This window comes from Dendropsophus ebraccatus, chromosome 3 (assembly GCF_027789765.1).
Source record: "Dendropsophus ebraccatus isolate aDenEbr1 chromosome 3, aDenEbr1.pat, whole genome shotgun sequence".
Classification (NCBI taxonomy): domain Eukaryota; kingdom Metazoa; phylum Chordata; class Amphibia; order Anura; family Hylidae; genus Dendropsophus; species Dendropsophus ebraccatus.
Genome location: NC_091456.1, coordinates 117,481,275 through 117,495,877, shown reverse-complemented (window position 1 = coordinate 117,495,877; position 14,603 = coordinate 117,481,275). Strand labels below are relative to the sequence as shown.

Below are 14,603 nucleotides of genomic sequence, written 5' to 3'. Positions count from 1 at the left end.
TATCTGTTCGTTTCTGCCACACTGGTAGCTGACAGAAATCCAGGAAGGAAAAAAAAATGGCCTCTGTGCCAATGCACTTTTGTCTCCTGCTAGGAGACAAATATTCCATGCCTCTGACTCACATTATGTGTGTTTGCAGAGTGCAGGCTGATGATGCAGACAGGGGGCAGGGTGTGATGTCACAGGAGGTTTGTCTGAATCCCCCAATCCCGAATGATTCACCATCTCTGACCGTCCAGAAGCAGGCGATGCACTGATTTCGCAGATTGTGCAGAAATTAGCGATTAGTGTGCAGTGAAATTAGGGCTGTGTTCACACATGCTGAAGTTTCATTGCAGTACTGCAGCGTATTCACAAAAATGATGCAGTAACACAAGTAAATGATGCTAATCGGCAGAGAGGATCAGAGACGGCACTGCCAATCCCACCTAGACAAAAAACAAGAAACAGTATATGCCATGTAAGATAGTATTAGATAAACTCCTTATTGTGGGGCTCAACTTCAGAGATAAAAGATGCTTGATCATAATATGGGCATGGAAATGAAAAGAAAAGAAAAAAAAAAAGAAAAAAAAAGTTTTTTTACTTTATTACAATATCAGCGTTACAGGTAGAGAATACAGTGTGCTGTGTGGTGTTACAGGTAGTAACTGTGTGCTGTGTGGGTGGCACCACAATGAAATGAAAAAGTACTGCAAATAATTCAGTAACACAATTATAGTGCAATGTGTGAACACAGCTTAGATGTTCTGCAACAGATTTGGGTGGGGAATGGGCAGGGTGGAGAACTGTGATGAACAGTTGAGGGAAAGCATTGCATTCTGGAACCAGTACTGCATTCTGAGAACTGCTCAACCAGGAAGTACAGAAACAAAACCCCCCAAAACAAATGGATTTTTGGTAGTTTTAAAACTGGAATAGATAGGTAAGTAATGTTTTATGCTTCTGCAGAAGTTTCATTTTTTTAACCTCTACGTGGAGTTCCCCTTTAAATGAGGGCAGCATAAACTAGTGACAGAAATGCTGAACAGATCGGTATATTACTGACACGATTTTGTTTAGCAGTTCTGCTAATATGCAGGAGAATAGGATTCTTGCCACACCCCCTCCCCTCAGCCTCCAGCTGCTGGTTGAAAGCGGTGAGGGGGGGTGGCGCAGATGATGGGGGGGTGACTGCCGCTGTTATGGAGTGATGGAGCCGCAGGTGACATTGAGCCGCCGGTAATCACCACGGGTGTGTCGTGGGCGAGAGGCGCGAGTGAGCCGCTGGTAGGCCGCTGGTGATGAGGGGGGGGGGCACCGCCGCGGATGACAGTGAGCTGCCGGTAAGCGGCACGGGTGGGGGTGGGGTGCCGCGATTAAGCGTGCCGCCGGTGATGGGGGCGGTTTGCCGCCGTGGGTGACAGTGAGCAGCAGGGGACAGTGAGCCGCGAGTGACAGTGAGCCACGAGTGAGTGGCGCGAGTGAGCCGCGGGTGACGAGAGTGCCGCGACAGAGGGGGCACAGTCAGGGGGTGAGCTCTGGAGCTGGGGCACACGGTATGGATGACTGGGGTGGCTGTTGTTACAAAGAGAGACAGTGACAGCTCCACTGATAACTGTCTCCCTCTCTGACGGCAGTGGCTGCTGTTAGTGTCCTCCTTCACTTCAGTTTAGCTGGGTTAAAAAGCCTAACCCGGCCCATTAAGGAGGAGGACATGTGATGCCGTCTCGGAGAGTGAGGGCCAGGAGCAAGGAGTGGTGACGGGTTGGACTGGGATTTGATGATTTTGTGTTTGGTGAGGTAAATGTTACTAGATAACAGCAAAACTGTACAGAATCCATAATACATTGATAATGGAAAGCTAGGGGTGGGCAACGTATTAAGGCAAAAATAATTTTGAGGGGAATACCCCTTTAAGCAAAAGAGTTTCCTTCTATACTCAAAAAGCTGTTTTGCAGCCTCACCCCTGACTTCAGAAGAAGCAGGTTTTCTGTGTACATAATGTTATATGGAGGGGCGAGGGGGTGAGTGAGCAGTGAGAGGAGAGAAACAGCCTGTGTATAGGACCTAGCACAGCACAACATCCTGCAATCTCAACTCACCAAATTCCCAGACAAGCACTGAGTAGCCTGACCTGTAAATCGAGCTTATACAGTGCCCAGTCTCCAAATTGCAGGGCTGTTTGTCTGCTGTTTCTGCTCACTCATTCCCCTCGGGTCCAGCCCCATTCCAAAGGTTATAATGGACACAGCAAACCAGTCTTTACTTTGCTCCTCTGTAATGTAATTAAACAAATACAATGTGTCACAATATCTGGCCCCTACGCATCAACATATATAACTAAAACAAAAAAAAGAGAAAAATGTTGGACATGTACATACAATGTATGAAATAATATACATTTTATTGTAAAATCACATAAAAATACATACAAATGACGAATGATTGATAGGGGTATACACGAAACAAAACCCACAAGGAAGAGGAAATATCTGTACAACAAATGTATATGTGCAAATAAAGCTACAGATCAGGTTATAAACAATGGTACTTGGCACACATGTATAAGGACAATACAGCACAGGGACTACAGCATGTGTATAAAGAATTAAGTAAAAATATAACCCAAGCTGTAAAACTACACTCCAAGTCACAGTATGAAGAGCCCGGCCTATAAAGGTGAAATACCTACTACCTGCTCCTTGATCTTCCTCAACGCATGTTTCGCGTCCTTATACAGTTGTGTCCAGTGCCATTGTTTATAATCTGATATGTAGCTTCATTTGCACATATTTATTCATTGTACAGATATTTCCTCCTCCTTGTGGGGTTTGTTTTTCGTATCGCCCTATCAGTCCATCATCATTTGTATGTATAACGTGTATAGGCCCCCCTGTTCTCACCAGCTCACTGCCGACACGTGTAATAGCTGCAGCAACGAGCAGGGAATGGGGAGCAAGCGAACACTGACATTGCTCGTCTCCGTCACCCCGTGTAATATGGGCTTAATGAAGACAACACTTTACCTGATAATTAACTGATAATGAACAGATAAGTAAGGAGGGGGGGGGGGGGGAGGCAGGCTGCAAAATAGGTTTTATTAGGCAAAAAAGCCTCTTTCTGTACTCAAAAACCTATCAGACATTTTCTTAAAATCACTTGTACTAAGATTTCTGCAAAAATCTTTTCAATGACAACTACACTCTAACCCCCTAAAGACCATGGGCGTACATTTACCCCCCACTGCCTGTGCCTTAACGCAAGAGGGCTCATGAGCTGAGCTCGCTCCATAGCCGGTAAAGACCAACTGCTATCTGCAGGCAGGCCCTCACCCTCAATGGTGGGCCGCCGCGATAGTGCAGCCACCAACCATTATCCCCTTAAACGCTGTTTAAGTATAAGTGACCGGGGCATCTCGGGTCACTTAGCTATCGGGACCCCCGCAGCATGTCTGTGGGGGTCCTGATAGCATTTCCTGACTGCCGGTGGTCCCTTACCTTCTGTGCAGTCAGGTCTTCCATCTTCTGATTCAGTCTGCCACAGGCGGACTGAGTTACAATAGGGCCATTTTAAATATACCAATTTGCAAATAGGTTCAAAAACCTAGTAAACGCGCATATCGCTGTGTTCAGACTGACCCATAGAATAAAGAAAAAAAACAAGCCCTCACATGGCCCTGTAGGTGAAAAAATAAAAGTGTTATGGGTCTTAGAAGGTGAGGAGGAAAAAACGTATACGCAAAAGTGACAATTGGCCTGGTCCTTAAAGGCGAAGTCCGGCAAACATTTTTATTAAAGTATTGTATTGCCCCCCAAAAGTTATAGAAATCACCAATATACACTTATTACGGGAAATGCACATAAAGTGCTTTTTTCCCTGCACTTATTACTGCATCAAAGCTTCACTTCCTGGATAAAATGGTGATGTCACGACTCCCAGAGCTGTGCGGGCTGTGGCTGCTGGAGAGGATGATGGCAGAGGGACACTGAGGGACACAGGGCACTGGAGGGTCACTGAGCATCTCTCTGTCATCATCCTCTCCAGCAGCCACAGCCCGCACAGCTCTGGGAGTCGGGTCGTGATATCACCATTTTATCCAGGAAGTGAAGCCTTGATGCAGTAGTTTGTACCTTCCGCTTGTACCTTCGGATTGCTGCTTTTAATCCAAGATCTGTCCTGGGGTTCCTTTTAGCTGATGCAGTTATTGTCCTAAAAACTGGCATGGCCTAGCTTCCCCACCAGTTCTCTCCCTTGTATACAGACCCACACACACCAGTCCTGTCCCTGTGTACAGACCCCACACACACACACACACACACACACACAAGTCCACTCCCCCTGTATACAACCCAGATGACAAGTTCACGGCTCTCTCACTGCCTCGCCTGCAGCCATTCTGCGAGCCCAATCAGCATATTGGTTCCCTTTAAAACGAAACATGCTTGACTGTATACTCAGTGGAGTGGATACATTCTAGACATTTCAATACTTAAAATGCTACCGTGTATACCTCTCAGCGGTGCTTCTCCATTCTAGTCCTCAGGGCATATATAATAATATCTGATGTACGGAGTATAACTATATCTGTGAAATTCTAAGGAAATCCTAAAAATGTGACCTATCTACGTCCCGGCACGGGGGGGGAGGGGGGGGGGTGACAGGTCCTCTTTAAAGGGTTAGATTGTCTAACCTGCTAACAGTTTCCCTTTAAGATAATACTCCACCACCACAAGTTACAACTGCTGAAAAGTTTCCCACTGTGTACATACTTTTACCCACATAATGGTGCTCATAATTGTGAATCTAGACCCGTCCCCGAACGAACAGCAGCCGTGCAGGACAACAGTGGAGCGCCACAAGTACACAGGTCCTAAGTAATCCCGTAGGCTCCACTACAACCCCGCACAAGTGGCTGCAGACGTGTAGACGATAGCTAACTCCCCACATCTCTTAGCTCTCCAGTAAAACAAGGCGCCGACGGAGCTAGCCCCCGGATCCCGCTCAGCTGACCTGGCTCGCCTTGTAGAACTGCTTCTTGAGCCCAGCTACAGACATGGCTCCGGTCCTGGGAACTCGAGCGTAGATTCCGAAAGTCGAGGAACAAAAAAAACAAAACAAACAAACTTAGAGCATTTCGGGTTCCCGGCTCAGGAAATTACATGGTAAGCGCTCACTTCCGGTATGAGGGAGGAAACAGGGAGGGGGAAACAATCTCGGAGTTATCTCTGTTTTGAGAGGGAGTCACCCGGGCGGCTGTCACCTGCTGTCCCTGTGCCCAGGCTTATGTGCCCTGTGGCGACCAGCGACTTCACTGAAGCATATGACGGCCAAGTGTCCCAAGGCAGTATGGCAACTTTGGTTCATGTAGCGAGCGGCACGACAGTCAGAAGAAGTAGTAGATCAGGGTCACAACGCTACCCCATTGACTTAGGTTTTGTGTAACCGCATGTGCAGTTCCCTAGAGCCCCAGCCCTAGATTTCTGGCTTGACCCTGACCAGACTTTTTTCTTAAAGGGCTACTCCGGCCTGAGGGCTTTTTTTTATATGGCCGGGGAGGAGGTGGCTGAGGGCAACAACGTCCACTCACCTCCCTGGTTCCAGCTGCCTGGCCGCTTCCTAGTGTCAGACACGGGCTTGAGACATGACGTTTAAGTCCGCTCAGCCAGTCAGTGACTGAGGTGGGATCCCTCCTCTGTTACTGACAGGCTGAGCGGACTTGAAACATCACGTCTCGTGCCCACGTCAGACACCAGGAAGCGGCCGGGCAGCGGGGACCGGAGCGCCATGATACGGGACCCGCCGCTGGAGCCAGGGAGGTGAGTGGACGTCGTTGCCCTCAGCCACCTCCTCCCTGGTCATATTAAAAAAAAAGCCCCCAGGCCAGAGTATCCCTTTAAAGAAGCAGTTCCCCAAATTTTTTTATTACCCCCCCAGCTAGGCGTTGGGGAGTATATTCACGGCAGGCGATTCAAATCTGGCGCGCGGTCACGTCATCTAGTGCTGTGTCCACTCTTCTGTCTCTTGTGATTGAACGCCAGAAGTCACGCTTTCCCATAGAGAATGCATAGTAAAGTGTGACTTCCGGCGTTAAATCACAGGAGACAGAAGAGGGATTACAGCAGCGGATGACATGAGTGCTCCATGAATGATTGGTCCATGATGTAGCAGAGCTGATATCCACAAGATAAAGCAGAGTTGAGGCAGCGACATAGCAGAGTTGTGGCAGTGAAAGAGTTGAGCTGAGTTTGTGAGTTAAGCGGGGGTGCCGCGAGTGAGCAAGGGGGGGGCTGCGGCTGAGCAGGGGGGTCACACTGCGGGGGGCACGCAGTGTCGGGAGGGAGACAGTGATCAGCAGTGGCAGGAGCTTCACTTCAGTGGGCAGGGTTAGAATCGCTTTGATGATTCTATGCGTCCAGTGGGGGTGTGAATACATCTAGATAAAAGCAAAACTGTGCAAAATCCATAATAAATTAATATTGTAAAGATGGAAAGCTATGGGTGGGCAATGTATTAATGCAAAAAAAAATATTTTTCCCGCACGGTAAACAGTGTAATGAAAAACCAGGATTGCTGTTTTTTTTTTTTTTTTTTTTTAATTATATATCAGAAAAATTTGACCCAGACATCCAGGCAACAATGACCTCGGTCATGAAAGGGTTTCATATTTGCTGTTATTTTAGAACAACAGCTGTTATATTGAAATAATGGCAGTTATTTCCCGTTATATGACGGCCATCCACTCAATTTCACCATTGTGTGAACAGATCCTTTCTGTGTTTTTAATCCACTCCTGGTTTTGGTTGCAATACTAACTGAAATATACGTAGTGTGAACGCAGCCTCAAAGTGTATTTGAGGGGACTGTACCCCCAAACTCTGCAAAAGCACATCCAGAAATTTTTTTAACCCTTTAGGGGAGTCACAGAAATAAAAGCTAAGTGTGTAAGAAATTTGAAAATTTTAGTTTTCTAAGCAGAGATTTTATTGTAATCCAATATCTTTCATAATTATAAACCCACTACCAGAGAAATGCACCCCAATATTGATTGCCCCGTTTCTGCAGTTTATAGAAATACCCCACATGTGGCCCTATTGCGCTATTTGACGCAACCACAAGCTTCAGATATAAAGGAGCGCCTAGTAAATTTCAACGCCTCTGTTATGTTTGGTCATTTTTGACTGTACGACTTCAGGTTGGCAGAGGCTCTGGGGTGCCAAAACGTAAAAAACACCACTAAAAATGGACACCATTTAGAAAACTACACCCCTCAAGGAATCTAACGGGGTGCGGAGAGCATTTGGACCCCACAGGTGCTTCACAGATTTTTAGAACAATGTGGCGTAAAAAAGGAAACATTTTATTTTTGACACTAAAACGTTGTTCTAGCCTTCATTTTTCATTTTTACAAGTGGATAAAAGAAAAAAAAACACCAAACGTGTAGCGCAGTTTCTCCCGAGTACGGAAATACCCCACATGTGGACATAAAGTGCCAAGTGGGCGCAGGACAAGCCTCCAAAGGGAAGGAGCGCCAATTGGCCTTTGCAAGCTGGATTTTACTGGAATGGATTTCAAGGGCCATGTCGCATTTACAAAGCGATCGTGCTGCCAAAACACTGGAAACCCCCCACAAGTGACCCCATTCTGGAAACTACACCCCTCAAGGAAACTAACAAGGGGTGCAGGGAGCAAATGGACCCCACTGGTGACGGGCACAAATGTGGAACAATGTGACGTGAAAGGGAAATCTTTCATTTTTTTCACTTTCACGGCACAAATGTGCCCGTCATCAAGGGGTCCATATCCTCACTGCACCCCTTGTTAGATTCCTTGAGGGGTGTAGTTTCCAGAATGGGGTCACTTGTGGGGGGATTTCACTGTCTTGGCAGCACGAGGACTCTGTAAATGCGACATGGCGTTCATCATCCATTCTGGCCAAATCCAGCTTCCAAAATCCAAATGGCGCTCCTTCCCTTCGGAGGCTTGCCCTGCGCCCACATGGCGCTTTATGTCCACATGTGGGGTATTTACAGACTCAGGGGAAATTGCTCTACACATTTTGTCTGTTTTTTTCTCTTTTCACCCCTTGTAAAAAACATTATAGTGTAAAAAATTTAATATTTCATTTTCACTCCACATTGTTCCACATTTGTGCCTGTCACCAGCGAGGTCCATATGCTCACTACACCCGTTTTTACATTCCCTGAGGGGTGTAGTTTTCATAATGGGGTCATTTGTAGGGGTGTGTCAACTGTATTGGCAACACAGAGGCCTTTTAAATGCAACAAGGCCCTTGAAATCCATCCCAGCAAAATCCAGCCTCCAAATGGCGCTCCTTCCCTTTGGAGGCATACCCTGCAGCCGCATGGTGCTTTATGTCCACGTGGGGTATTTTCATACTCAGGGAAAATTGCTTTACACATTTTGTGTTTTTTTTAAATCTTTTAACCCCTTTTGAAAATGAAAAAAATCAAGGCAAGATTAATGATTTAGTGTAGCCTTGATTTTTTTTAATTTCCACAAGGGGTTAAAAAAGAAAATGAACACAAAACGTGTAGGGTAATTTCCCCTGGGTACGAAAATACCCCACATGTGCACATAATGTGCCACATGGGCACAGGGCAAGCCACCAAAGGGCCAGAGCGCATTTAGAGTCTGGAATGGAGGATTTTTGCCATTAAATGGCGGCCATCCACTCAATTTCAACAATATGAGGACCACAATACTGACTGAAATATACGTAGTGTGAACCCAGCCTCAGGCGCTGGGTTCACACTACGTATATTTCAGTCAGTATTGTGGTCCTCATTGCAACCAAAACCAGGAGTTGATTGAAAACACAGACAGGCTATGTTCACACAATGTTGAAATTGAGTGGTTGGCCGCCATATAACAGTAAATAACTGCCATTATTTCAATATAACAGCCGTTGTTTTAAAATAACAGCAAATATTTGCCATTAAATGGCGGCCATCCACTCAATTTCAACATTGTGTGAACAGATCCTTTCTGTGTTTTTAATCCACTCCTGGTTTTGGTTGCAATACTGACTGAAATATACTGACTGAAATATACATATACTGACTGAAATATACGTAGTGTGAACCCAGCCTTAGGCTGGGTTCACACTATGTATATTTCTGTCAGTATTGTGGTCCTCATATTGCAACCAAAACCAGGAGTGGATTGAAAACACAGAAAGGCTCTGTTCACACAATGATGAAATTGAGTGGATGGCCGCCACTTAATGGCAAATATTTGCAGTTATTTTAAAACAACGGCTGTTATATTGAAATAATGGCAGTTATTTACTGTTATATAGCGGCCAACCACTCAATTTCAACATTGTGTGAACATAGCCTGTCTGTGTTTTCAATCAACTCCTGGTTTTGGTTGCAATATGAGGACCACAATACTGACTGAAATATACGTAGTGTGAACCCAGCCTAAATCTGTAAGTGTACCCTGAGGTACTGTCAGAGTTTATAGAATTTAACGCCATGCAGTGATCTCTTATTGAGAAGGTACCCCCAGACACGTCACTGGACGATGATGATGAGGAGGATGAATGGAGGAAAAAAGGATCCCCCCCATTCATCCCCACCGGCTGTTTGGGTGTCGGAGGCAATAATAGTGCATGACTCCGCCGCAGAAAACACCCTGGGGTATGGGGTGTGAAAATATGTAGTGGTGTAGTGTAAAACTTTATTTCATGTAATGTAGTGTAATGTAGTGTTTTTTTTACATTTTTTTTTACAGTAAGGGAAAAAAAAAAAAAGGACTTGCTGTTGAAGTGACACTGTCACCTCCTTTTGGCATTCTGACATTGCTACAAAGGTGTAGGTAAATTTAGCGGTTTTCATACCTTATTTTTTATCATACGTTATGGTGCTTGTTCAAGTAAAAAGTCATCTTTTATCAACTGCAGATTGTGTTAAGTGGGCGGGGCCTCGTGGCATTAGTGCAACTTAGCCCCGCCCACAACACCACAGTTGGCCCCGCCCCTCGCCAGCCATTGGAACAGGCTGGCCGAAAGGTCTAGACCCCACCCCATTTACGTCAAGGGGGCGGAGCCGACGGTGCCATTGTGGGCGGGGCTAAGTGGCGCTAATGCTGCGAGGCCACGCCCAATTAATGCAATCTGCAGTTGATAAAAGGACACTTTTTACTTGAACAAGCACAATGACGTATGATATGAAATAAGGTATGAAAACCGCTAAATTTACCCTTTACACCTGTGTAGAGATGTCAGAATGCACAAAGGGGGTGACAGTGTCATTTTAAATGCCGCACTTGTGTGCGGTACTTATCAGCAGACAGGGGCGGTAGGATATAGGAAAAAAAAACCACACAAGCCAAAAAGGAGGAGTTGCTGATCAGCAGCGCTCTTACTTGCAATGCTGATCAGCACTCAAAAAAAAAATTGGGGAAGAAAAAAACAACTTTTTTTTTACTCCAAAGCAACTGTTCAGTGTATAATATACACCGATCAGCCGCTAGGGGGAAGTAGGGCGAAGCTGATGAAGAAAGACGACGGGGGAGCCCGAAGAGCTGAAGATAGCCAAAGTTAGACGACGAAGACTCGACGAGAGCCAAAGTTAGACGGCGGAGAAAAGGACGCTGCGGGACAGTCGATCTTTGCTCTGGACGCCCAGATCAGGTGAGTATAGGGCACCTACACTATACACACCTGTTCTGCACCCCTGAGCTACCTGTTCTGCACCACGCCCCGTGCCGACAAGCAGAGATGGCCTGCTATACATTATAGCAGGCCATCTTCCCTGATCGCTGTGTGTGTACACACAAAAAAATGTCCAAAAAATGTAAACATTGTGAATATGTGATCAATAATAAAGACAAAGTGCATCCAGGAAAATTGTTAAGTAAAAAATAATATGAGACCATACTCTCATGGTCATAGGTTGTGATCATCACAAGAACAGTGCAGTAATAAAGCATAATGAGGTGACACTCACAGCTGTGAAGTTAAATGGGGTATTTCCCCCAAGAGCTAAAAAAATTAAATGCCCCCAATCCTAGCTGGTCTTACTCACCAAGTCCCCCTGAGTATTTTGAGCCGTCTCCCATCCTTCTAGCTGCTGCCGTTCCTGAGTTACAAGTTTTTCTAAAAGATAGTCTATAATCAAGATAGGAAACTACATTTCATATCATGCAATGCTTCTGCCTGATTGGTCCATGATGTAGCAGAGCTGAGAAGGTGATGAGGGTGTAGTAGAGCTGAGAAGGCGATGAGGGTGTAGCGGAGCTGAGAAGGCGATGAGGGTGTAGCAGAGCTGAGAAGGTGATGACGGTGTAGCAGAGCTGAGAAGGTGATGACGGTGTAGTGGAGCTGAGAAGGTTATGAGGGTGTAGCGGAGCTGAGTAGGCGATGAGGGTGTAGCAGAGCCGAGAAGGTGATGACCGTGTAGCAGAGCCGAGAAGGTGATGACCGTGTAGCAGAGCTGAGAAGGTGATGACTGTAGCAGAGATGAGAAGGTGATGACTGTAGCAGAGCTGAGAAGGTGATGGCTGTAGCAGAGATGAGAAGGTGATGACTGTAGCAGAGCTGAGAAGGTGATGACTGTAGCAGAGCTGAGAAGGTGATGGCTGTAGCAGAGCTGAGAAGGTGATGACGGTGTAGCAGAGCTGAGAAGGTGATGACGGTGTAGCAGAGCTGAGAAGGTTATGAGGGTGTAGCGGAGCTGAGTAGGCGATGAGGGTGTAGCAGAGCTGAGAAGGTGATTACGGTGTAGCAGAGCTGAGAAGGTGATTACGGTGTAGCAGAGCTGAGAAGGTGATGACGGTATAGCAGAGCTGAGAAGGTGATGACGGTGTAGCAGAGCTGAGAAGGTGATGACCGTGTAGCAGAGCTGAGAAGGTGATGACCGTGTAGCAGAGCTGAGAAGGTGATGGCTGTAGCAGAGATGAGAAGGTGATGACTGTAGCAGAGATGAGAAGGTGATGACTGTAGCAGAGCTGAGAAGGTGATGACTGTAGCAGAGCTGAGAAGGTGATGGCTGTAGCAGAGCTGAGAAGGTGATGACGGTGTAGCAGAGCTGAGAAGGTGATGACGGTGTAGCAGAGCTGAGAAGGTTATGAGGGTGTAGCGGAGCTGAGTAGGCGATGAGGGTGTAGCAGAGCTGAGAAGGTGATAACGGTGTAGCAGAGCTGAGAAGGTGATGACGGTATAGCAGAGCTGAGAAGGTGATGACGGTGTAGCAGAGCTGAGAAGGTAAAGACCGTGTAGCAGAGCTGAGAAGGTGATGACCGTGTAGCAGAGCTGAGAAGGTGATGACCGTGTAGCAGAGCTGAGAAGGTGATGACCGTGTAGCAGAGCTGAGAAGGTGATGACTATAGCAGAGCTGAGAAGGTGATGACTGTAGCAGAGCTGAGAAGGTGATGACTGTAGCAGAGCTGAGAAGGTGATGGCTGTAGCAGAGCTGAGAAGGTGATGAGGGGGGGGGTTGGCAGAGGTGGCACAGCGTGATGCGGGGGGGCATTGGCGGCGGCGGCACAGTGTGATGCGGGGGGATTGGCGGCGGCACAGTGTCGGGCGGGGGGGTTGGCGGCGGCACAGTGTGGGGAGGGGGGATAGGCGGCGGCGGCACAGTGTGATGCGGGGGGATTGGCGGCGGCACAGTGTCGGGCGGGGGGGTTGGCGGCGGCACAGTGTGGGGAGGGGGGATAGGCGGCGGCACAGTGTGATGCGGGGGGGTTGGCGGCGGCACAGTGTGGGGAGGGGGGATAGGCGGCGGCACAGTGTGATGCGGGGGGTTGGCGGCAGCACAGTGTGATGGGGGGGGGATTGGCCTGTGCCTGTAGAGCATGCAGCTGAATGTGTACATTACATGGTGAGGGCAGGCGGCCTGGGACAGGTCTGCACTGACAGGAGCTGAGTGTCGGGTTGGACTGAGAGCTGATGATTCTATGCATTCGGTGGGGGTGAATACATCTAGATAACGGCAAAACTGTGCAGAATCCGTAGTAAATTTAGATTGGAAAGATGGAAAGCTAAGGGTGGGCAACCTATTAATGCAAAAATAATTTTGGGGGGAATACCCCTTTAACCCTTAGACGACCCAGGGCGTATAGTTACGCCATGGAAGTCTGCAATCAGCAGCCGGGACCACTCCTTAAACGCGACCGTGGCGTTTAAGTGTAAGTGACAGGGGGAGTCCCCTGTCACTTACCGATCGGGATCCCCGCAGTGTTACTGCGGGTTTCCCGATCGTTAAAACGGACCGCCGGAGGTCTCTCACCTGCCTCCGTGCGGTCCGATCGGCGATCTGCTGCACTAAGCCTGCACAGACAGGCTCAATGAGCAGATCGCCGATAACACTGATCAATGCTATGCCTATGGCATAGCAATGATCAGTGTAAAAATCAAAGTACTGTATGTACAAGTCCCCCAAAGGGACTTTAAATGTGTAAAAAAAAAAAAAGTTAAAATCACCAACACACTACCCCAAAACCCCTCACTTAATAAAAGCTTAAATCACCCCCCTTTCCCATTATATAAATAAAACATATAAAAACAAATAAACATACAATATACCGTAGCGTGCGTAATTGTCCGATCTATTAACCCCTTGCCGCAAAATGACGTTTGGGGAACGTCATGTAAAACAAGTAGTTCCCGCAACATGACGTTCCCCAAACGTCATACTTTCCCTGCCTCCCCCCGCTGTCCCTGACGGTGTTCGGGCAGCGGGAGGAGGCTATGTCACACAGCATCCTCCCGCTGCCTCTGCCCGGAGGGGAGCCGCGCTCCCCGCGAGCAGTTAACCCCATAAACGTCACGGTCAATGCGACCTCAGCGTCTATGGGGGAGATTTGTGTTCTGCCGGTCGGGCGGCGGGAGGAGGCTGCAGAACGTTGCCTCCTCCCGCCGCCACTTCTAATGTGTCCCTCGGCCCCCACCCCTCGTCCCCCGATACCGGCGTATGGCCACTATTACCGTTATAGCGGCGATCCGCCGGTAACGGGTATTACCGGCGCCGCCGACAGCTTTCATCTCCCCCCACCGTGAATCCACGGTGGGGGGAGATGAAAACAGGCTCGGACTGGGCCACCGGGGGGCCGGGGAAACCCCCGGTGGGCCCCGAGCTGGAGTGGGCCCCCTGCTCCTAGGGGGGCCGGGGGCCGCACCTCCCTTTTTAACTGGAAGCGATCGCAACAATCGCTTCCAGTTAAATGTAAGCAGTGTTGTGATTGACAGGGCGGGAAGCCTACGGCTTCCCGCCCTGTCAATCACTCTTGTGACCGCAAGCAAATCTCTGCTTGCGGTCACAAGAGTTACGCAAGCTCCGTTGCGAAGTCCCGCCGGCGCCATCACTGACCTCAGTGTGCGCCGCGGCGGCTAGGACTTCCGGTTCATGCAGCGAATACCGGAAGTCTCAGCCACCGCGGCGCACACTGAGGTCAGTGATGGCGCCGGCGGGACTTCACATCGGAGCTGCTGTCAGAGAAGAGGACACCGGCGACCGACGGGGGAGCGTGTGGTTAGGTGAGTTGTCTTGTGTTTTTTTTTATTTTTTATCAGAGGGGGCAAGATAAGGAGGGCTGTATACAGGGGAGGACAACATAGGGGGGCTGTATACAGGGGAGGACAACATAGGGGGGC

At 48.2% G+C, this 14,603-nt stretch overlaps 1 protein-coding gene across 2 annotated transcripts in view; it reads right to left on the bottom strand.

Annotated features, from left to right (window-relative positions):
* The window catches only part of SH3GL1 (SH3 domain containing GRB2 like 1, endophilin A2), a 247,184-nt gene extending 242,007 nt beyond the window's left edge, over window positions 1-5,177 (bottom strand). Inside the window, exon 1 of one of the 2 annotated variants that reach the window (XM_069962566.1) lies at window positions 4,993-5,177. In XM_069962566.1, the coding sequence (XP_069818667.1) occupies window positions 4,993-5,037 (45 nt within the window). In that variant the 5' untranslated portion in view covers window positions 5,038-5,177. Of the gene's footprint in view, window positions 1-2,084; window positions 2,174-4,992 lie in introns of those variants that run through there. The other variant, XM_069962567.1, reaches the window with a different exon arrangement.
* Window positions 5,178-14,603: the final 9,426 nt, after the last annotated feature.